The 25,309-nt window shown below is 42.7% G+C and overlaps 1 protein-coding gene across 2 annotated transcripts; it reads left to right on the forward strand.

The window, feature by feature from the left end:
- The first annotated feature begins 16,163 nt into the window (after window positions 1-16,163).
- On the forward strand, window positions 16,164-18,283 carry LOC148026027 (protein C-terminal S-isoprenylcysteine carboxyl O-methyltransferase). 2 transcript variants are annotated; one of them, XM_087693265.1, is made up of 2 exons: window positions 16,164-16,793; window positions 17,901-18,283. In XM_087693265.1, the coding sequence occupies exons 1-2, from the start codon at window positions 16,253-16,255 to the stop codon at window positions 18,023-18,025; spliced, it is 666 nt and encodes a 221-aa protein (XP_087549391.1). In that variant the 5' UTR covers window positions 16,164-16,252; the 3' UTR covers window positions 18,026-18,283. The 2 variants fall into 2 exon arrangements, with proteins under 2 accessions (XP_087549391.1, XP_087549390.1); XM_087693264.1 differs by having other exon boundaries at window positions 16,167-17,371; window positions 17,901-18,280.
- Window positions 18,284-25,309: the final 7,026 nt, after the last annotated feature.

Here is a 25,309-nt window from a genome sequence, read left to right on the forward strand (position 1 = left end):
TATGAAAGGGTATTAAAGTTACTTGGATCACCTGGATGGTGATGTAGTTGTTGATGGTCTTGCTTCATCTGCTCATCACTTTGGTGCCATTATAGTGGTACCACTTCCTTGGAATACTTGTTTGATTGATGCACATGGGATGGCTACAAGCTCCAAACCATGTCAATTCTATATGCTTGAAAAGTATGTCAAAAAGATGACAAGCAATGGAGGGCAAGGATAATAGTCGATGACAATATAGAGATAACAAAGACAACAATAACTAAGAGGAGGGGGTGTTAATAGTTGAAATAGAAAGGAGGGTGTGCTATTATTTGAAATAGAGACGAAATTTTAGGGTATATTAAGATAAATGGAGAGGAAAAGGAGGTGACAATTGTGGTTATGATGAGAGTTGATGCGATGGGATTGTAGAAGTTGATAAATTGTGTGATAAGGGATGGCAAATGGTGAGAGTGAACAATGGCATTAGAGGTTGAACGGTTTTGATGCATCAAAGAATAGCAATTAGGAGGATGAGGAGGCTTGTTAGAGGCAACAATGTGCTATCAATGGGAATGATGATGAGAAGGAATGAGTTTTCACCCTTTCAATAGGGTGGCTAATAGCTTTGCAACATGGGGGAGAGGTGATAATCCTGATAGACCAAGAGATGGTTGGAAATGGCTGAGGAGCCCATGGTTTTATCAGTCACTCACTCACTCACTCAGACACACACACACGCACTCTCTCTCATGATCATGATCATAGAAAGGCCAAAGAGAAGTGATTATGGTGGTCCAGCAAAAATCTCGGTTCATATACTAAGATCCATTGTTAGGGCTCCTGCATGACCCTCAATGCAACCTAACTAGGGTGATGCTTGTGCAAGGGATGAATAAAGTGCTCAATCAACCCATGTTTTGAAGAGGTGATGCAAATTGGATTATAGCATTCTAGTCAATTATTCAATGCTTCCATTGAAAGTATGAATGCTTTATAAAGTTTGTGACTATTTTTGTGCCTTTAGCCAATGCATTATGCAAACAAGGGTTTTTTGTCTTAGTTTAAGTCCTTTTAATATCAATATCTCACCTCTTGTTGTCGATAGAATGAATTCATGTCCTTCCCCAACTCTCTACAACTCTAGGTATGTTTGGGGGCCATTTTAAAACCCTTCTCTCAATTGTGATAGTCCTTCACTATGTTATGTGGATGAAAACACAATGACTGAAAACTTTAAGAAAGACCATTAGCGAAGGATTTTTTCTATTTGCCTATCATATATGGTTTGCCTATGTATATGCTGAATGCATACATTTAGTGGCCATCCCTCACATTCAAGTTGATTTCACACCTCAAACAATAGAGTGGAGTCATGAGCCCTTAGAGGACCTAAAAGTGGACCATTTAAGGGATCCTAGACATGAATTAGAACAAGACTAAAGTGGGGATATAGAGTACGGAGAGGTCTACTTTTCATGTAAAAGTTATGGACTAGATCTAGGTGCTTGCAAGACTGAGAACATCAAAGCACAAAGCACTAGGTTATGCATGATAAAGATGAGGTTTAAAAGGCAATGGGGGGAATTCCCTCCCTTAACATTGCCAGGCACAAGTCATGTCTTGCATTGCCATTGTCATTTTTTCTTTAAATTCCCATTTTTCTATTTCTATAAAGGGCTTATGGGGATTCTCATGGCCTCCTCGTCACTTTACATCAAAGGTCTTAATGGTATGCTTGTGCTCATGTCCTAATAGAATTATCCTTAGCTTAGAGGGAGGGGGTCTCATATATGCAATAGCCACATCATAATCACATCAATGGGCACAATGGTGGCAATTTTGGGATTCTAACTTCCTATGGAGGGGATTCTCTTATAGAGACTTCAAATACTAGTCATGAAATCCATGATGGCTTCATTTTCCCTTTGGCTCACATTCATGATCTTGAATATGAGGGTGTCTACATAGCTAGGTTTTGAGAATCTTTTAATAAATGGGTCCTTGAGTAGGTCAATGTTAGCTTGTTCAAAAGTGTCCAAGCTTGTGAACCAAGTTTGACATTTTTTCAAGAACACAACTTGAAATTTTGTCTTCTGGTTAGCAACTTAGAGGTTGTTAGCCTCACAAACTTACTTGAACTGTTTCACAAAGCTATAGGGATCATTCTCTACTCTATATTTATCCAAATGTTTTGATTATGTGAAGACAACAGTCATAAGCAGACATGGTCCATAGGATTGTAATGCTAATAGTAGGCAGCTGGCTAGCATGGTAAGGCATTGCCAAGGTTAAGGGGTTAAGAGATAGCCTACAAAAGGCATAGGATGCTAAGATATGAGCATAGAAAACCAAAGGGCCAAAGAATGGTCAACTAATGTGAATGGACTCATCAAAGGACTCTAAATATAGAGTCCATTGATCTACCTAAAAATACCAACATAGTGCTAAAATATGCTATTGTCTTGATGAGTAGCTCAAGACCGCTACAAGAAGTATGTGGATCAACATAGACATATGGTCACTATTGAAGATGATGACAATGTCTTCTTACAAGTCTTAGAACATTCAAAAATTCTAAAGTTTGAACTAGCTCCTTAAGTGTCTCCAAGGCATTGTGATCCATTTACAATCCTTGGACATGTTGGCGAAGTTGCCTATAGATTTGGTCTACCATCCTTGAGTAGAGTCCATCTAGTCATTCAAACTATTCAATTGCAAAACCAACTTTGTAATTATAAGAGAGCATGGTACATGCAATCATGTTCATAAACACATTTTGGTCTAGTGGAAGGACAGACCCAAAGAAGGTTTTACTTGTAAAAAGCTTATTGCACCCATGATGAGATTTTCCACTTCCATTTTCAAGGACAAAAACTCTTCCAAAAGTGGGATCAATGTCATGATGAGGGTCCTAAGCAAACATGGTCCATAACATAGCTCAATCGTAATACTAATAGTGAGCAACGAGCTAGCATGCTAAGGTATTGATGTGATTAGGGGGTCAAGGATAGCTTGCATTAGGGCATGGGATGCCAAGAGATGAGCATAAGGGATATCCTACATTAGGGCATAAGCTATGGAGTGTTCTATGACTTTATTTTTGTAGGTCTTCTGTCTTGTTCCATGTTAAGAGCACTTTGGTACTCATTGTACTGAGCTTGCAAGGCTTTAGGGATATGGCTAAGTCATTGATTCTCCATCTTGACTTGCTCTTGCAACTCTTGACTAAAAGTTTGTCGATTATATCATAAATAAGAGGGAGGAGAGTTTGTTTTTAGAAGTTAGTCCTTCGTATAAGACACCTTCTAGTTTGGTATGTGGGTTTTGACAAATGTCAATTACACACAGTTCAGTACAATGTTGCCTTTCAACACTTATTGGCTTGATTATCCTTTTTAGTTCCTCATTTTCAAGGGTTAGTTTATAAAGGTTGAGTTTCTCTAATGTTCCAATCATGTTCTAGCTCCTTGAGAGTGATGGTAATTCTCAACTGTTTGTTGTTTTGTCTCTTATCTTTTGGTTTTAGGTTTGCTTTTCCCCATCTTTAGCTGATATGGTCTTAGTTTTTGGTTTTTGCTTTTATTCTCACATATCCACTTCAATTCCCTTCCTAGCTAACCATTGGTACTTGACCCTCTCAATTCCTCTTTGTCTAGGGCTCAAGTCACAATTCCTCTTAGTCCTCTAGCTTTATGGCCAAGTGACTTCTAGTGAGTTCAATGGGTACCATCTTAGGTGTTGGTGACTAATCTCAAGGTGTGTGCACCTTTGACTAGTGTCATGAGGTCTTTTGCTATTGGTGACATTTCTTTAAGAAATAATATCCTTGTTTGGATTACCCCCTCTCATGATGTTGTTTGTTGAAGACTAAACAATACATAAAACAAACTACTGATTTAAAAAATTAGAGATGGCTTCATAAGATGGTCAAATTTTGTTAAGCACTCCAAGTGGTCACTCTGAATAGTCAAGGTCATGGGGAATCTATGTCCTCAAGCTTGATTTGGTTCCATCTATGAGTTCTAATATTGCAACACTATACTATCAATAGTTTAGTATGTCCTAGGCTAGACAATATTGAGATTGCATGCTTAGATTAGAAGCTAGAGACAATTTAGTGAAGTAGGATCTTAAATAATCTTGCAAACCTAGTGGTCTAATCTATATGACAAATATTTGGTCAAATACACATGCTTCTAGTGTGATAAATTGGGACACTTGTTGCTGGTAGATTTCCCTATACTTGCTCAAGGAGATCATAAAGTGAGAAAGCAAAAGAAATCACAAATATGATGCAGGTCAAATCTTAGCCATTCATAATGAACCAAAGACTGTTGATCCAACATTTGAAGTTACGATAGAATTTACATAGCATACTTAGAATGTTAGGATGAGTTTCCTAATTTCATGTATCTAGGCTTACTCATGTAATAGACACTAAGCAAATTGTAATGCAGCTTGGATGGAATAAATCTTGCTTCAAAGATAATACCCTAGCCCTTGTCAAGATGAGGATATCTCAATATCTTTATTTGGGAGAGGATGTAAAATACCCCTGCAGTATCCCTTCCCCTCCACTCATGAGGATGTAATAGACACTAAGCAAATTGTAATGCAACTTGGATGGAATAAATCTTGCTTCAAAGATAATACCCCAGCCCTATTCAAGATGAGGATATCTCAATATCTTTATTTGGGAGAGGATGTAAAATACCCCCGCAGTATCACTTCCCCTCCCCTCATGTGACCTCCCTTAAGAGAATAGAAAAATGATAAGACATAATAATATTTATAGCTTTTCAACCACTAGTCAACCCCCTTGAATGTTCCATGATGCCCCTTGTCCTTGCTACCACATCCCCCTCCCTTGCATAGCTCTTTGTCTATTTCACTATTACCCCCTCACACACCACCACCCCCTTGCCAACCAATGTGCACCTTACCATTTCAAGTCATTACTTGGCAAGTATATCAAGTCACTAAGAAGGACGTACTCTTCACCTTGGATGTTGTGATCACCTCAACTCAATCATCTCCACTTGCTTGGGAGGTGATCATCACCTCTATTACATCACCTCTATTCAAGGAGAAGGTGATCTTCATCTCTACTCACCCAACCACCTTTATCATGCCATTTCCATTCAAACAAAAGGTGATCTTCATCTCTAATCACCCAGTCGCCTCTATCATGCCACTTCCATTCAAGTAGAAGGTGATGTTCATCTCTACTCACCCAATCGCCTCTATCATACCACTTCCATTCCATCACCTCCACTCAAGTAGCAAGTGATCATCACCTCCACTACATCCCATCACCTCCAATATACCATCTCCACTCACTTGAAAAGTGGACATCACCATCCATAAGGTGATCATCAACTCTACTATGTTGTATCATCTCCACTACATCACATTTACTCACATGTAAGGTGGACATTAAGGTAATCATCACCTCTAGCACACTACCTTACCTTTAGTCCACTACATTACTTCTACCATATCACCTCCATTGGTCCAGATGGCGATTCAATGTTGGGGGTAAAGGTGCCTCTTCCTAGCCGTCCATGTATTACTACACTAACACTACTCATGTGTCTGCGAAGTGCACGTGTAACGAGCGCCTATCACTGTCACTTCATTTTTAATTCTTTCAGTGACATTTGAACAAAGGGAAAGCTAGTTACACATTGTGACTATTGGAGTTCCCACATTGTGTGTGTCTCTCTCTCTTGCTCTTGCTCCTTCCACCATAGCTATTGCTCCCACTCATGCTTCCACTTTAGGGATCACCTCCCTTTAATTGCTATTAGAGCCTTCTTCTTCATAAGTTCGATCTTGGTCTAGCACACTCTCAACTTCCATTCAAATACCTACAACAATCATCTCTTTGTTGGCAGCAATAGCCACTTCGTTCGAGCTTCCTATCGATTGCATTCTTCTTGGGCACTCTTTGAGCCTTCTCAAGAAAGGTTGGAGCAGCCCCCCATACATCTTACCTTGCTGATACAACATCATGCTGTGTGAAACTGTCCCTTTTTTTTAGCAACAGCTCACATTTTTCATCTCCTACAGCATATCTTCATCATTGGGCAGCTATACAAGCACTTATACACTTGGTTTTGACGCTTGTCATTGATTCTTCCACTCTTGGTATTTGATTTGAGTGCTAAGCTTCAGTTTTGGACTATTATAATAGTCTACAGACTATCATAAAGCAAGGCAGCACTCTATTTGATGCTTCTATGGTCAGCTTTATTAGTCTTATGATGCCCAGTTATGTTGGGGTGATGTTGTAACATGCCCACTCCTCAAATTGTGGGACACGTCTTAGCAGTCCATCGAGAGATATATCCAGAAGATGCCGCTCGGCACTCCCAAGGAATGACACGGGTTTTGCCAACTAGGGTCTCTCGAGTCTGGCCCGCAACGGAACTAATCCGGCCGTTCCCACTAGGATCGACCTGAAGTCCGGATTCGTAGTCAACATTGTCCAAGGTCATAGGCCGACTTTTTCCTAACATTTCCTGTTAGCATCTCCTTTGAGGAAAGCTCTCGGCTAACTGAGACCACCCTTCCGTAGGATAGACCATTGGTCACATCCACCACACTTCCCTCGAGGGTTGTTTTAGTTATCTAATTACCTACCATGTTATGCTTGACACATAAAAGCAGCTTCCTTAATTAACCTGTTAGTCACAGGTTCCTTTACGTAATTTAGGACATAGACCCGAAGATAGGTTAAAACAAGATCAAACACTTCCTTGACTTATCTTCGGATTAATGAGTGTCTCCTGCCCATACAGGAGAATTAAATGCTCCTTTCTGCCTCCACAGAAAAATCATTCCGTCTTCCGACAATAAAACCCGAAGGTTTATCCTTCCAAGATTCCACCTTGTAACTAGTATCAAGGCCTCGAGATCCCATCTTGAGTCACGTAGAACACTTGTGTAGGGCCCGGAGGCATTGGGATTTACGACCAGAGCCCCCACTGGCACCCAAGCGTCCTCCTACACCAAGTGATTTCCACAGAGAGACCTCTCGCGGCGGGTTTGGTCCACATTCCCGGTGCGGATTCATAACCCCCTTGGTTAGGGTTTGGCGACTTGCGGGGGGTAGCTAGCGCCATCCTTCCTTAATTAATCCTTTTATGAATCCATCACAACTAAGGCAAAACGAACCTATCATTTCCAATCAAGAAAATATCATTTTCTACATCAATCAATCACTTTGCTTATAAACCACTTGTCCTTAGTAGGATCTCCTCTTACCAAGGCAACTAGCCAATTCACTTAGAAATATCCTTTTCAAAACAACCAAGCATAAGCCTTGATCAACATTCCATTTAGAATCAGCATACTAGTCTAGCTTAAACTAAGAGGATATCCACTTCCAATATTCTAAGACAAGATCATTAAAAACAACTCACAAGCACGTGTGCTTAATCACTCAACTTCTTTTGAATCTCTCTTCCCCTTGGGTTTTATCCTAGGGTTCCAAGTTGTGAATCCTCGATTCCTTGCACGTCTTTTAACATACTTGGTAATCTTTAAAACACATTAAATATATTGCAAGACTTGTCATACATTCTTTCCATCCTCTCTTAGTGCGATGCTATGCAGAATTTTGCCATCAAACTCATCTCCCGTGCACAAGGGTTGTTTAATAAACTGACACAATCTACGATCCTTAACTCCCTTCAAATTTAGTCAATGACTTTTTAATCTTAATATGCATGTATTTGTGTGGCTTAAGTACATGAAAGCCTAAATTTTCATGCATTTGTGCATTTGCATGCTAAGAACGGGAACTATCATTTCATGTGTTTATTGTAATCATGGGAGTGGACCATGAATCCTAGATAACTGTTCATGTACTAGATTGGGTGGAAGCCTATTATTTTATGTGAAATATTGTAAAAACCTTATCATTTCATGTGTGTAAATCTGTGCGAATTCCAACTCTGCCGTTTCGCGCATGCAACTCAGTTCCTAGAGTAAACAAAACCCTATGTACGACATCGATCCTTTCATCCCTTCCCCAAGAAATAATTCCTAAATTAATTTTTAACGCTTAGAACCTGGGCTTGATTCATGTGTGCTGCATTGGTTGTTCCGCTCGGCCCTCCAGCATTACTGGTGGCTTGGGCGCCTACACTTCCCGCAACTTTCTTCTTGGGAGCCATTCGCCTCGCAGAGATTGGGTAGTCCGGACCTTGACGAGTTTCGGATTGACAAGTTTGGTTGGGAAAGACCGTTGGGACGAGGTTCGTTGTCGAGAGAATGGTTTGGGTGACTTGTGGCGGTTACTCTCTTTCTCTCTCTTCTTCTTCTTCTTCTCCTCTCCTCCTTTCTTTCTCCCTCTCTTCTCCTTCTACTCTCCTACTTTCTTCTTCTTCTTTCTTACTCTCCTACTCTCTCTCCCTCTCCTTCTCTTCTTCTCCTTTCCTCTACTCTCTCTCTCTCCTTCTCTTCTTTTCCTTCTCTATTATTTCTCTACTCTCTCTCCTTCTCTTCTTCTTCTCTTCTTCTTCTACTCTTCCCTTCTCTTCTCTTTCTCACTCCTTTTTCTATCTCCTATTCTTCTTCTCTCTTCTCTCTCTCCTTCTCTTCTTCTCCCTCTCCTTCTCTTCTTCTCTCTTTCTCCTTCTCCTTCTCTCTTCTCTCCTTCTCCTTCTCTTCTTCCTCTCCTTCACTTCTTCTCCTTCTCTTCTTCCTCTCCTTCACTTCTTCTCCTTCTCTCTTCTCTCCTTGTCCTTCTCCTTCTTCACCTTCTCTCTCTCCCTCTTCTTCTCCTTCTACTTCTCTTCTCTCTCCTTCTCCTTCTCTTCTTCCGCTCCTTCACTTCTTCTCCTTCTCTCTTCTCTCTTTCCCCTTCTCCTTCTTCACCTTTTCTCTCTCCCTCTTCTTCTCCTTCTACTTCTCTTCTCTCTCCCTCTTCCCCACTGACCATGGGCGCAGCTTGCTGGCGGAAAAAGGGGGAGGAACTCTACAGCAATCGAGGGGGGGGGAGGGGGGAGCTTGGCTCTTAAGCCCAGGGCGATGATGCAACAGGTCGAGAGAGGGCTGCCCAGACGATGGAGGGGGGGTGCTACTGAACGCCACCACCTGGGCGGCATGCCCCTCCCCTTCTTCCACATCACTCCCTCTCCCTCGCTCCCCGACGTACTGTCGGGGGGGAGGGAGGGAAAGGGAAATTTTAAAAAAATTATATAGAAAAAAGGGGGGGGGGGGGGAATGTTACATCCTCTCCCCCTTGGAGGAATCGAGATGTCCTCATCTCGAGAGAAACTGGGGGGAGACAAGCACAATTGGGTCTTATAACCTGTGGGTTAGGGCCCAACACACTTCCACTGCGGTACTTTGATTACTCAAATTCGTGAAATAACAACTTGTCACAACTCATAGAATGCAATAGGATTTATTCCAAGTACCGGACTTATTATCTCAAGAGGGTCTTCCTAGGACATCTAGTCATCCTCAAAGGTTACAACAGGCTCCAAGCCTTCATCATCATGTGGCTCATAATATGGGCCAAAAGTATAGTTTAGATGGCTTCGCTTGACCGCACGTCCCTGATTCTCAGGGTCCAACTCAGGACAATCTGTTTGGATGTGTCCTAGTTCATTGCAGTGGAAACATCGGCGGTTGGGGCATCTCTTACGGATGTGTCCTATCTCTCCGCAGCACTGGTGGCACCTCTTGTCTTGATCCGGTGAGTCATCTTCATCATAGTTGCCAGATTTAAGTTCTTGGATGATTGGATTTTCTCGGAGTAATGTGTCTTGCAAGTCCGTTGGGCGCATTGATTCCAATCGAGTGTTTATGGGTGGATTCAACCCAACACAGAACTTTCACACCTGTTGTGTCATATCCATTGGGGGTGCATACTTTAGGAGTGAAACAAACTTTGAATAATATGCTTCAAGGGGTAATCCTAGCTGCTTCAAGTCATTGAATTCATTCATCTTTTGTGTGCGGTAGGCAGGTGGCAGATACCTCCCTCGCACAGCTTCCTTAAGCTTATTCCAGGTGACGATCCCCTCCGAGATCGCTTGGTCTCTGCACCATTGTTTCCACCAAATTCTCGCTTCACCTGTAAGCTTAAGTTTGGCGAGCATGGCTTGCTTAGCAGGTGCAGTTCCTGCTGCCTCAAAATAGTCCTCCATGGACTCAATCCAGATCTCGGTGCCAGCTTGAACAGTCCTTCCCCTGCCATCAAACTCGGGTGGCTTAATTTGCTTAAGAAGGAACTTCTTCTCTTGCATGTCAGCATTCGTAGGTGCAGAAGGTGCCTGACAATCAAGCCATACCACTTAGGTTATTTAGGTTATGTCTATGATCCGAACATTAATCAATCATGCATCATTAAGAAGATTTGCTCTGATACCAAGTGTAACGTGCCCGGCCCTCAAATTGCAGGACACGTCTTAGCAGCCCATTGAGAGATTAATCTAGAGGACGCCGCCCGGCACTCCCAAGGAATGACACGGGGTTTGTCAACTAGGGTCTCTCGAGTCTGCCTCGCAACGGACTTCAGGTCGATCCTAGTGGGAACGGCCGGATAAGTTCCATTGCGAGGCAGACTCGAGAGACCCTAGTTGACAAACCTCGTGTCATTCCTTGGGAGTGCTGGGCGGCGTCCTCTAGATTAATCTCTCGATGGGCTGCTAAGACATGTCCCGCAATTTGAGGGGCGGGCACGTTACAGATGTCTACATGTATGGGAATGCTATGCCCATGTTATGGATTGGATTTGGATACCAAATAGGTTGGTTTCATAGTGTATTCACTACTATATATAGCAGGGCTAAACCTCTTCTAACATGGATTTTATATGCCTATTGCTCTTGGCCATGATTTAGGTGTTCTATATGCACTACCAATGTGTACCATTGATGCTACTACATTGGTACATCATATGCCCATGATTTGAGGCGGCTTTGAGCTTGATTTGAGGACCGATTTACTCAATTTTGACAATGAATTTATTGCTTATTAACCAGGGATGAAGCCTATTTGGTATATGTATGCTCTACCTATTGGTCAACGGGTGCTTCTCGGGTGACTCATATAACTACACAGATGTATATGGAGGTTGGAACATGTCTTGTATTGCTCCGAAATGCCTTTTGAGCTTCGATCTCCATCTTGGTTGGCATTTGATTGAAATTGTTCAATAGTGGCATGTTTTGTGACAATCATTATGCCTATGGTCTATGCTTGACCCTTCGGTACATACTTTGATGCATATGTTAGAAATGCATGCTCCTTATATTCTCTATGTTTGATTGCCAGTTGGAGCTTTAGTTGGGCTTTCATTTGCATACTTTGGAGCTCTTAGATGCTTATTTGGGTTGATAGAGATTTGACATTGATTGTTACATGATGTATTGGATCTTATAGGTGATGTTTGATTGATCCCTTGCTTTGGATGCTCCATTGATATATAGTCTTGGCTCCATGATGCCTTATATATTCACATGCTATCTTTGACCTTGGTTGCTCAATTGACATCGATCTTTCTACTAGTGGGAGCTTCATGCTATCTCTGGATATTGCAGAGCTTGTGGTTTATGCAATTGAGCTTCTTGAGTAGATGAGACTAGGATCTCTTACATGTCTATGCTCTTGATAGATACTTGTTTGCATTGGATGCTTTTGGGCTGATTTGATCCGTCTTCTCTTTGAGCATACACCGACCTTTGTCAGGTCCTATCAATTAGGCATACACCTAGCTTGGCTTACTCTCTAAGTTCTTTATGCCAGTGCTTGTATCTATTGACATCGATTGCTCTGAAACATTTGGGTGTTTGGATCTTGGCTGCTACAGTGTTTCTTACATGCCCACTTCATGCAAGATCTGACCTAGCAGTCATACTTGACTTTGGATCACCGTTAGCTCATTATTTGCTCTCTTTTCTCATTGCTGTGATTTATTATAGCAAGCTGTTTTATAACCACAACATTTTTGGATTGAGGCAGTCTCTACTATTGTGCATCTCATTAATAGGTCACTTTGTAGTGGTATTGACTTCTAGGTTGTAGAGGAGGTATGGACAGGAAAGACTTCCTCATATGCTCATTTGCATGTCTTTGGATGTGAGGCCTTCTGCCATGTGCCCAAGGATAAACACAATAAGCTCGATCCTAAAAGTGTAAAATGTATTTTCATTGGCTATGGAGATGCAGGTGAGATGGGTATCATCTTTGGGATCCACAAGCGCGAAAAGTGATCCACAGCCATGATATTGTGTTCCATGAGGACAAAATGCATATGCAGCCTGAGAAAGTTGTTGAGATACGTAGGGTTATCTTTCAGGAGGAGCCCCCTGCTCTTGCACAGCCAGCTAGACAACCTGCACCAACAGTTGATCCTCATGGCTAGGATATTAGACAGGATGTTGGATAGGCAGCACAACCTACATTGAGGCGTTCTACTAGAGATAGACAACCTCCTGACTGCTATGGGCCCTCCATAAATTATGTATTGGTTATAGATGCAGGAGAGTCTCTCACCTATGATGAGGCTATGCGCAAGGGTGACAGTCACTCCTGGAAGAGGGCTATGTAGTCTGAGATTGACTCGTTGCATAAGAATTGTATGTGGGATTTGGTTGGCTTTGCCTTGCAAGTGTGTGTACAAGTTGAAAAGTACCCTTGGACACCCCAGGCCGGCATACAAGGCCAAATTGGCAGCAATGGGTTTTAAGTAGGAGCATGGTGTTGACTTTGATGAGGTCTTCTCTCTTGTGGTTAAGATGACCACCCTATGCTTAGTCTTGGCTTTGGTTGCACAGCTTGACTTGGACTTGTATCAGTTGGATGTCAAGACTACTTTCTTACATGGGGACTTGCATGATGAGATATACATGGAGTAGCCTAAGGGCTTTGCAAAGCCTAGCAAGGAACACCTAGTGTACAGATTGAGAAAGTCTTTATGGCTTGAAGCAGGCACCTAGGGAATGGTACCACAAATTTGATACATTCATGCAGTCACAGGGCTATAGTCGTAATGCTATGGATTTGTGCTTGTACACAAAGAAAGCCCATAATGGTTCAACTGATTTTGGTACTCTATGTGGATGACATCCTTTTAGCAAGGAAAGCTCATGATGAGCTAGATGCTCTTAAGGCTTAGCTCAATAAGAGTTTTGAGATGAAAGATCTGGGACAGGCCTCTCATATACTTGGTATGTGCATTACGCATGACAGGTCTTAGAGACTACTCTATCTGTCGCACAGGAGTATATCCATAAAGTCCTTGAGTGGTTCTGTATGTAGGATGTGAAGCCTATTGGTGTCTGTCCATTGCCTTCTCATGTGAAGGTATCATAGGCTGATTGCCCACAGACATATGAGGAGAGGGCCAAGATGGCCAAGATTCCCTATGCATCCAGAGTGGGCTATCTTATGTATGCCATGATAGGCACCTATCCAGATATTGCATTTGCAATTGGTGTTATGGCACGTTATATGGCTACACCTGCCAAGAAGCATTGGGATATCGTGAAGGGTATCATGAGATACCTGAAGAGCACTGCTGATATATGCATATGTTATGGTAGCTAGGATGATACATGAGTCATGGGATACACTACTCTGACTATACAAGACATGCAGATAGTGGGAAGTCCACTTCTGGCTATGTGTTCACTTTTGTTAGAGGTGCTATTTCATGGATGTCCAGGGTGCAGAAATGCACGGCCCTTTCTACTACAGAGGCTAAGCATGTTGTAGCCATTGAGACTTGCAAACAAGGAGGACATTTGGTTGGGTTATTTAGTTGCTGACCTTGGTATTGAAAATGCTATCTCTACACTGCATTCAGATTCTATGAATGCTATCCAATTAACCAACAATCCGATCTTCCATGTGAAGATGAAACACATTGAGGCGAGGTATCACTTCATTTGTGAGGTCATTGAGGATAAGTTTGTTGACCCTATCAATATCTCAACTGACTAGAATCCTATAGACTTGCTCAAAAAAAGCCTCTCTACAAAGCTTTCCCTTCCTTAGGAGGTTGATGGGCATTGGATAAGATGACATCTTTCCTTATCTTGTTATATCTATGTATATGTTGTACTGTCTTTTCATTTTTTTCTTTTCACTCCTCATTGAGGGCACATTTGCCTTTAAGTGAAAGGTTGTTGGGGGTAAAAGTGCCTTTGCCTAGCCGCCCATGTATTACTATACTAATAGTACTCGCGCCTGCACACTGCAGGTGGCGGGCGCCCATCATATCGCTTCATTTTTTATTCTTTCAATGACATTTGAATAAAGGGAAGGTTGGTCACACATTGTGATTATTGGAGTTTCCACATTGTGTGTGCGTGTGTCTCTCTCTCTTACTCTTCCTCCTTCCACCATAGCTCTTGCTCCCATTCGTGCTTCCACTTCAAGGCTCACCTCCCTTCATCCAACTCATCACCTCCAGTGCATAAAATCCAAAAAGAGCAATTGAGCTAGACAAAAACTAGCTTCACCCCTACTATATTAGAAGGTGACCCCTTTGGGAAGGCGGTCCTACCTTGATTGGGACCACCTCCACTAAATCATCGTGATTGGAAATCACCTTGACTCAATCATCTCCACTTGCTTGGGAGGTGATCATCACCTCTATTACATCACCTCCATTCAACAGAAGGTGATCTTCATCTCTACTCACCCAATCGCCTCTATCATCTCCACTCACTTGAAAAGTGGGCATCACCATCCATAAGGTGATCATCGGCTCTACTATGTTGTATCATCACCTCTAGCACACTACCTTACCTCTAGTCCATTACATTACTTCTACTAGATCACCTCCATTGGTCCAGATGGTAATCCAACTCATCACCTCTAGTGCATAAAATCCAAAGAAGAGTAACCGAGCTAGACAAAAACTAGCTTCACCTCTACTATCTTAGAAGGTGACCCATTTGGGAAGGTGGTCATACCTTGATTGGGACCACCTCCATTAGATCACTATGATTGGAAAAATAGCAAGTAAAAAGCATCAACTTTTGTGAAAATCACATCAATCCACGTTAATCCTTGATCTACACTAAAAATCCATAATAGCAAGCATAAGGGCTATGTTTTTGGGGCATAAAAGCAAATTACTTTTTTCATAGGTATAATCTCCTTCACACCATGAATAGATCCACACTTAGAGGGCTTGGGCTATATCAAGAAAGGAGAAAGAGCAAAGCTTTGCAAGCTAGAATGTGACAAAGGAAATAGACTATAATGTCCTTCATCCAAGTCACCACAACATCTCATTCTTCATTCATATATGATGGCAATCTTATTCTTAAATTGTTCATCAAAAATAGAAATTGATTGGATTAAGCTTGAGCACAATTGATCACTATGATTAGTTGCATTGATAATTGTGGATTGTTGCATGATGTGCTTTTTTGTTGGAAGGTGAATTTGCAATAGCTAAAGACATAATCATCACCATAGAGTGTAATGTTTGAGTCTTGTTTGATTGAGGCCTTGTGAGTAGATTGGTTGGATAATTTGTAGCATACACACTTCACTTTTGCATATCACTTTGACCCACTCCTTGTAGCCACCCAAAGCCCTACATAACAAGTGAATTTATATTTATGAGGCCTTGGAGCCACATAAAATTAACGTTAGTTCAACATAGAGATTGGAAGGAGCACCAAATTTGGATACAACTCAACTTCTAAAATAGGAGGAAGCCACAATGATAGCAATCCCTTTCACCCTTTTGACATCCTCAAGACACTGTCATAAGCATTTGCAAGTAGTGGCTTACCATAGCTAGATGTCACATAGCATATCAAACAACATTTATTTCCTCGTTTTCTCTTGATTTCTACACCTAATACATTGGATTGGGTTCAAATTTGAAAAATCCTTCAATCATTCATATAACGTGTCTATTGCGCGCGCGCGCACACACACACACACAGAGTCAATTGTTAAATTTAACAAACTTATATTTATTATCGAGCTCTTTAAAATCTGAAATATCTAGAGCTTGGGAGCACTCTATGGGGGTCATGGAGGATTGCCCTCAAGTTTGGAAAATCCTTCTATTATAGTATAGTATAGCTTGTATAGAAGTATAGATAGAGAATAATATAGATTCTTCATGAAATGCTTTAGTGAGCCTGATGTGGAGAGTAGTATATCAGAGATGACAAGGCTAGTCAATTGAGAGTAATACATTGAATTAGGAGCTAGGCCTCGCTAAGCTTCCTCTATTAGAATATACGAAGAGACCACGCTCAGCTAATGAGGGGAAATGATGGCTGCTGTGGCGTCAAGCGCACCATTCGCAACGACCTCCCGCCCCCACCGGTCCCACCTCGTCGTCCGCCATAGCCATCTCGCCTCGCAATTGTGCTTCCCCCGTCTGCCACCTGTGTCCAGCCATGGCCGCCTCTTCATCCGGGCTGCTCACCCCGCGCGCAACTTTCCAACTCGCGACAGCCATGGCGACGGCTATGGCGTCCCTCTCTTCGGCACAGGCAGCGCATTTCATGCCCTCGGCAATATCACGCCCCTCGCAGCTGCCAAGTGGACGGCTGTAGCGGCCGCCGGCCTTACCGTTGCTCGTGCCATGTATGCCGCTCTCTTAAATCCTGCCTTCTGGATGTACGGCAGCTGGTTCTTCGTCGTGTGGCCGTTGCCTGCAGCGGTGGCTTTAGGCATTTGGTCCTTGTATGCAGCCTTCAAACAGTCACAGAAGAAAGCTGCACAGTGGGAGCAGGTTCTCGTCTTAGCTGGGGCCCTGACCTGGCTGATCCTCGTCCCTCTAGGGCTTCGCAATGGCTACCTTGAAGGTTGGCCCATCTTGCTCTTCCTAACATACATGTACTTTTTCCTCATTGGTTCAATCGTCAGAGTACGGCGCTACGGACAGCTAAGCCCTCGTTCAGAAGATAAACAGTGGTCTAGCTCGCCATCTAGACTGGCTCAAGTAGCCTTCATTGTTGCAGTTGTGGGTGGTCACTGGCTTGCAGCATATGAAGGCCCCCTTCTGTACTTCTCTTGGAATTGGGAATGGCCAAGCCGCATAGCTGTGCCAATTATTGCTTTGGCACTTGTAGTGCATTATAGTGCAACGTACTTTCTTGGCAAGTACTTTGACAGGCTGGTAAAGCCAAAATCCTTGGTAATATTTGGACCATACCGACTTATCCGCCATCCTATATATGCAAGCTATATGCTGCTCTTTGCGGGTTATTGTGTTGCCCTGCGTGCATATTGGAGCATGGCCTTTTTGCTGTTGGCTTGTGTACTATACTATGAGCAGCGTGTCAAGTTGGAAGAGGAACTTCTAGAGGAAGCATTTGCTGAGCAGTTCAGAACTTTCAAAAGTAACGTGAAATATAAATATTTTCCCATGTTGTATTAACATGTAAGGACAGCATATCTCTCATCTTCCAGCATTGAATTCAGGTTTAAGACTTGGAAAATTACAAAATTCATACGACATTTCTTCATTTATTATTGTAGGGAACTTTTGAGGAGAATAGTTCTGTTGGTAACTTTACAGGTCTTATAAAGGTTTCATTTTGAGCTGTTGAGATTGCTTTGTACATAGTGGATTTTTTGGGATCATGTATGCATATCAAGACTAAGAAGTTACAGATTTGTAGTTTGCTAAAGGTCAATAATAGACATAGGACTAAACATGCCATAGGCTTTAAGTTTATTCAGATTTAAAATTCAACTCCAAAAATGCAATAGATTTAGTATTCTTAAGTGTCATAAGTCAGTGAGATGAATATTAAGCATGAGATTGGCTTGTCACAGTGTATTTGTCTTAGTTTTGAATCATGCAGAGTTTGTGACCAACAGGATAATCATGCTTGGAGGTTACCATGTGTTTTGAATTGTGCAGAGTTCATGACCAATAGGATAATCATGTTTGGGGGCTTTTGCAGTGCTGCAGGAAGCTTGCCAGAGCAGAGAGCCTTTACCACTCATGCAAGCATGCCAAGGTAGTAACTGCGTGCATATCAGTGCGGTTGTGAAAGCACTGCATAGCAGCAGGAGCAGTGTTATCTAGGTGCTAACACCATGATTCAAAAGTCATACAAGAGGAGAAATCGCAAAACACCCCAACGGCTGTTTACACAGCAATACATTTGAGCACAAGGGGATTGATCAGGCAAAACAGTAGTGATTATGGTTGTGATGATTTACTCTTGGCATTGTGAGTACTCTTTACAGGCCTAAGATGGAACATAAAAGTTGAACTTTCTTTACTTCATCTATCTATAAAATAATAAAAGAAACATATTGAGGTTATAAGTGCACGCTCTCTATCGCTTCTTCTCTTGTGAAAGTGACAAAGGAGGATGTTCCTTCCAATAGCCTAGGCGCCATGCAAGCATATTATCACGCCTGCATCCTTTGAGATAGGTGCAAAGGACTTCCTGAAGTGTTGGAACTATTTTGATGCCAACAGGCTTGAGATTGTTGTTGAAGTCAAGTTCACATCATCCCCTAAAGTACACTTTATAGGCCTTGTGCCAGCCTCACAGACTCCAAGGACTGACAGCTTTCTTGTCTCAGGGCTGTCCAGCTGACCAGCCTGACTACTTACTAAGTCGAGTCCTGGTGAACAACCTGCATAGCTGTTGATCACCAGCTGTCTTGTGGTTGGCAGGTTTCCCTCAATTTTGAGGTCTGATGGTAATGACCAAATTTGATTTGGCATGTACTATGAGTATATTTTTGGTGCACTAGCTACTAGCATGGGAAATTTAGAGCCACTGCAGAATCTTTTGGCTCAAAGTATCCATGGATTTTTCCAGCCCTTGTCATGGATTTGAAGAAATGGAGCATCTAGTATTGAGATGACCGACTCTTGGCAGTGTAGGTGCCCTTTATAGGGCCTTCTATTCACCTTGATAGTCTCTCCAAAGATGGCCATTCTGTCTGCTATCCAACTAACCAGTTTGACCAGCTAAAGTCCATGCGGACCATCATATCTAACTGTGATCATCAGCCAATGTGCTAATTGGGGGCTTCCCCCTGTTTGAGGCTTAATGGTACAAAAGTTTCACCAAATTTGGTTGGGCAAGAACTTTGAATAATCTTTTGCCAAGGGAAAATCTTTTTGCTGATTGTAGCCATTGGTTTGTCTGACTGAGGGGGGGCAGGGGTCTGTGACTTGGTTTTTGGTGCTGTGCCTCTTGCCTTTGATCAACAATGCTTGTCAAAATGGCCAGCCTTTTGACAATGTTGACAATACATATCCTTCTTAGGTACATTCTGCCACCTGGGTTAAAGTTGAGACTGGGAGTTTCCTTGTGATTTCCTTGCATGTTTTTAATTTTGATTTGAAGTTTGATTTGTTTACCCTTCCCTTGCTGCTCCTACTGAGAATGAGCAACAAGAGCTCTCTCTGAGGGATTATTCATATGAAACTGATCGAACAACCATGCATAACACAATACCTGACACTCATTCATAGAATGTGGGTAAATTGGGCAAAGAAACCACTTGCTACACAAAATTGAAGTATTTACGCGGCAGCTTGTTAAGAAATAATCCGACCTAATCGTCACAGGGCTTAGGAGTCTCTATAGTGGAGAATTTGGCAAGGAGACGTCGATACTCAGCCAACTTGACTTTCAAGTCATCTCGGTTAGAGATTTTGAAATTTTCAAATCTTGAGTTGCATAGCGGTCAGTTAAGTGTGCCCATTGCTTTGATGCTAAGTCAAAATGTTGAAGTTGAGAATGAAACTCAAGTAATAAGACTTGCGTTAGCTCGATAATAGGGGAGGCATTCCTAGTCTTCCATGAGCGGATAACCTCGTATGGAACAAGTGTAGGATTAGGTTGGGGTTCCAACCCCTGTACAAGATCCCATAGGTTTTGTGAGTCAAGGATATGTCTCATCAAGTTCGACCAAGCTGTAAAGTTTGACCCAGTAAAACAAGTCTTGTCATTGAATGCATGCTCGGCGGAAGATGAGGTACAACCATGAGGTGTCAGGAATATGGGGTAAGATGGATGTGGAGGATAAGATGGCAGTGGTGGTGGTGGAGGTGTCTGATAAGGAGGAGGGGGAAGAGGTGGGTAGGCAGAAATAAGCTGTGAGTGTCCAATGAGTGTTGATTGATGCGGAGGGACGAGAACATGAATGTTTCCATAAGGTGCCAATGGAGGTGGATGCACTGACATACATAAGTCATGTTGAAATGTCGGCTGGGATAGAGCATAATGACTAGAGGGTCCACTAGGTAATGCCATGGAGGCAAACTGTGGCACCAACTGGTCCACACTCGGGAGAGACTGGGGGAAATACCTAGGTTGCAATGATCTTGAAAGTGTGTGAAGAAAAGTTGAAACACCACCCGATTGACGAAGAGATGAGGTCCTAACGGTTGCGCCTAAGTTTGAGGAACCCCCCGATGTGGTGAATGAAAACACATCTGATCCTACATGAGATGCAACACGTAGTGCTCTTAATGGAGGTTGAAAGGATGTGGCAGTGGAATAAGAGGGTGGGATGAAAGGGAGATTAAATGGATTCATGATAGGTGTAAATGTGGGAAATAATGTGGGTTTCTTTTGTCAATTATATGCATCAAATCGAAATGATGATGATGAAGATGTATCCACTTTATTTTGACCTTTGAAAGCAAAATAGTTTGAAGGAAAAAAAGGGAAAGGAGTACTCACAGTTTCTTTTTTCAACTGCTTAGCTAGTCTTGAGTTTATAAAGAAATATCTGTTTTCCTCATTACTCATAGACGAGAAATTGTTTTGCACATGCTCTTCATCATGAAAATTATCCATACAACTAGGAAAAGGAGAATCATCATTAATAGAATTTGAAATGATAGACATACGCGGCATCGAAGAGAGATTCCACCCTTCCTGCATGGTTAGTAGATTGGTGCACCGAATCTAAAGGGTGAAATTCAAACTTACCTTCTATCTGTCGTTGGGCTCTATGCATCAAAATGAGATCGTACTGAGCTGCAGTGATCTTTTAAGGTCGTGGAACTCCATGGTAGTCCAACGTTTGTTCGGCCATGTCGGGAGCTTGTGAAGCAAGTTGTGAGGCCTACTCCGACTCGTTTCTCCATGGATTTAGCTCAAATGTGAGAAGTGGTGTAGAAGTAGTGTTCAAAGTCATCTACCCTTTTGTTCTTCTTACTTCTTGTGTAGAGCTTTTAGATCAAGGCCTAGGTTTCTTTCAAAGAACTCGACTCTGATACCATGTGAAGAAAATACCCTAATATAGAAACACAAAGAACACTGTACGACAAAGCATAGACTGATAGAGGAACACAGTTACAATTAGGGTAGCTCAGAGATAATGAACACAGAGAATGAATGAAGTGATATGATTATTGAATATACCATGCTCATGCAACAAACACACTATGCAGTGAATGAATATTGTACCTCGAACTCCTGTATCTCCAGGATTAGGGTAGGGGTAATGAGTTGGAGAGTGTGTTATACTTCGAGTGGATCCTGAATCACAGCAAGGCAGCCTTTAGATATCGAACACCAAAAAACGCAGCCAAGGAGGGTTGGATCTAATGCAGACAATAGTGCAAGAGAGAGAAAGACTAAAGGTGCAGGTGAGGAGAGAGAAAACAGCAAGTGCAAGTTGTAGGAGAGAGAAAATAGCAGCGACAGGTTGAGGAGATGTGGCGACAGTTGGAGGAAAGGAAATTTGCAAAGCGGTAGCTAGGGTCTGCAAACGTAGTAGTATGCTCATATGGCAGGCTGTACGACAGTTGGATGATAGACGGTAGTATCCGCTTGGTTGGAAACAACAGCAAGTTGATGATGGAGGGCTGGAAACAGACGCCAGATGAGTGAAGACTGCAATGGACAGCTTGGGCTGCAATGTCCTCTGTGAATGGGATGTGAACAACAAGTTGAAAACACCTAAAGCCTGCAAAAATGAGATTAGGGCTGAATGGAGGGTAGCATACCTATTTATAGAAAGTTTGAACCCTCTCAAGTGGGTTTGTGCTTATGGGATATAGACACTCTCTAGGAACACATTTCTTTTTAAATAAACAATTTTTATTCCTTAATTAAGCATGTTTTGCAATTGATTAGGTGAAACTAATGCATTTATAGCTCAACAGGTGGAAGGTTGGAAACAAGCGTCGGATTGTTGTAGATAGCAATGGCTAGCTTGGATCACGATGTCCTCCGTGTTCGAGGTGTGGGCAGCAAGTTGAAAGACCTAAAATATGCAAAAACGAGATTGGGAAGAGTGGAGGGCAGACTGCCTATTTATAGGAAGTTTGGGAGTCCCCACTTAACTCTTGAACCGCGCCCCATTTTAGGACTTTAAGTAAATTAGGCCTATAATATGCATAAAATAAGCTGTTTTGGGGTTGTTTAAGTGGCTAATGACATTTCTTAGCTCAACTCCCACTGTTGGATCATTGATGGATCGTGCGGTCTTATGGGATCAGCTCAACTCTAGAGCCTGATTTTTCCTCTTTATGAACTTATAGGATTTTGTCCTAGTGCATGTATGCAAGTCACAAGAAGTAGCAGATATGTGGACAAAGCTTGCTTCTTTGTACCATCAAATGACATTTGTTAATTGGATTACTCTTGAGAAGAAATTATGGATGCTCGATGTTGAGGATTCTTCTTCCATGGGGGATCATATTAACAAGTTGGAGGACATCCAAAGGAGAAATGTTAGAAGAAATACCCTCACCTTTATCTTGGAGCGAAGGATGGAGCTAAAACATCCGAGCCGTCTACCTCAACTCCAGCGGTTACCCATGAGTTAGTGTTTCTTCATATTGTTGAGGAGCTTTCTTCAGTGGTTGCCTCGTATTTTGAGAGGCCTTGGTTGGTTGATAGTGGAGCTTCTAGTCATATGACTCTACGAGATTCAGTCACTATTGGTAACATTGTATCGATGCTTATTAGTGGTGTTGGAACTTTGCCTTTGTTTCCCAACCGCACTTCAAGCTCCCTTTCATAGGCCCTTTATGTTTCGGACTTGAAGATTTCCACTCCTCTCAGTTTATGGCCTTACTAGGCTTGGTATTTGACTTGTCTTCACCAATTAGGCCGTTTGTATTGAGGATCGTTCTATAGGGGTTGTTATTGCGAAGGGTTGGTAGGAGAGTGGGCTTTACAAGCTCCATTCCCCTTCTCTTATGTAGGGTCCTCCGAGGCAGTTGTCTATTTCTATACCTGTTTCCGCTTGTGCACCACCTAGTCCACAGGTTCCTTCCCATCCTCCACCCTCTCCTCCAGTGATTCCCTCATATCCCCATCCCTTTTCAAGGGGATGATCTCGATGATGCGATTGTGGATTCTGTGGCCCCTAGTGTTTCAGAGGGGGCTTCCTAGGATGCCAAGGGGATTCTTTATTGGCAGTCGACCTCGATGGACTTCATCGACATTGGCATTCCTCTTGCCACCCTAGGATCCGTTTCTCCCTTGGCCTTTCGCCACATCTAGGATTTGAGAGGGGGTGTTAGTGTCAGAGTGTAGTGATGCGGAAGCGTAGGACAAAGACAGAGAGAGTGAACACAGAGAGGAGAGAGAAAAGGAGACAGTGTAAACGTAGAAAATCTGTGGTGTAGTATGTTGTATAAGAGTGCAGAAATACACAAGGGGGCAGAGGAAATATCTACGTATGTCTCCGACTTGATGACCTTGATTTCCGTCAGCCCGAGCATAGTTTGTCTCAGCCAACAGATCTCAAGATCAGAATCCGAAATGACTGAATAATGTGCCAACAATGTGTTGAAGGACTGCTATATCAAGTAGAAATAAAAGGCATAAAATAAACAGGTCGGCTGCATCAAATTCAGCCGACTGCAATAAAATAATGCCTAAAACAACTGTCCGATTGCACTGCAGGCTGTCACGTGGCACCTGCGCAGTCTGCTGACGTGGCACTATACTCTGTCTGCTGTTCGATTGCTAATGTGTCCTCTGTAATCTATCTGTTGTACCAAACCCTAACTGTGCAGAAACCCTAACACAGCCTGTTCAGGGGATGACTCAAATGCTAACACCCCCCTCAGATCTTGGACGAGGCATCAGACTGAGGGATCTGGAATGCTGCCGAAGAAGAGCCTGGGGAAGCGCCTTTGTAAACAAATCTACAAGATTATCCTCCGTCCTGCAATACTCCACATCAATGGTCCCATCCAAAAGCTTCTCCCGAATGAAGTGATACTAGATCTCAATGTGCTTCGTCCGGGCATGGAATACTGGATTCCGTACCAAGGCAATGCAACTCTCATTGTCTCACCGCAGAAGAGTAGGGCGAGTCTGGGGGCAGCCGAGCTCATCCAACAATCTCTGAAGCCACACAACCTCACATGTGGTGGAAGACGCAGCCCGATACTCCGCCTTAGTAGAAGAAAGGGCTACCGTGGGCTGCTTCTTGCTACTCCAAGAGATAACACCTGTACCCAAGATAAAACAGTAGCTTGTAGTAGACCGTCGGTGGTCCACATCGCCAGCCCAATCCGAGTCACTCCAACCTGCAAGAACCAGATCTGAAGCATCTGTACCTGCGGGATAAGAAATCCCCAAGTCAGAAGTCCCCCTCAAATACCGAAGAATCCTCAGGGCAGCCTCCCAATGCACTTTTTTGGGTTCCGTCATGAACCCTGCCAAAAGACCCACAGCAAAACAAAGATTAACACGAGTGTTGAGAAGCCAAATCAAGGATCCAATCAATTGACGGTAGCAGGAAGCATCCATCATGGCAGAATCTGAGTGTGAAGTGGCCTTCCAATTTGGATCCATAGGAGTAGTAATGGGCCGACAAGTCTCCATCTCAAAAGTCACCAAGAGCTCCTGAATGTACCTCTGCTGAGAGATGAAAATCCCCCTCTGAGACTGATAAATCTCGTGACCCAAGAAGAAATGAAGAAGCCTCAAATCCGTCATCTCGAATGTCTGGCTGTCTTGGTCTCTCGGACCTTCTGTACATGATCCCTTGTCAAAATCAAATCATCAATATACAATACAAACAACACACAACCAACCTTGGAAGTGTGCACATAAAGCTGGGGATCGGCCTTGGAGCGCCGATATCCCAACTTCGACTAAAGAAACGAGTCAATCTTCTCGTTCCATGCACGCGGAGCCTGCTTGAGGCCATACAAGGTCTTCTTCAACCTGTAAACTTTCCCATCCGTGGATCCAAAGCCAGGAGGTTGCTCAAAATAGATCTCCTCCTACAAGTCACCATTTAGAAAGGTCGACTTCACATCCAACTGATAAACAGGCTATCTCCTATGGCCAGCCAAGGCAAGAACAACTCGACTAGAGCAGTGGGGGCAAAAGTATCATGGAAATCAATGCCTGGGCGC

This window comes from Lygodium microphyllum, chromosome 14 (assembly GCF_053477565.2).
Source record: "Lygodium microphyllum isolate KBCC chromosome 14, Lygodium_microphyllum_v1.1.10, whole genome shotgun sequence".
NCBI classification, from domain to species: Eukaryota; Viridiplantae; Streptophyta; class Polypodiopsida; order Schizaeales; family Lygodiaceae; genus Lygodium; species Lygodium microphyllum.

Excerpts from the sequence above, each read along its gene's own strand:
- LOC148026027 (XM_087693264.1), top strand. The coding sequence starts at position 16,253 with ATGATGGCTGCTGTGGCGTCAAGCGCACCATTCGCAACGACCTCCCGC.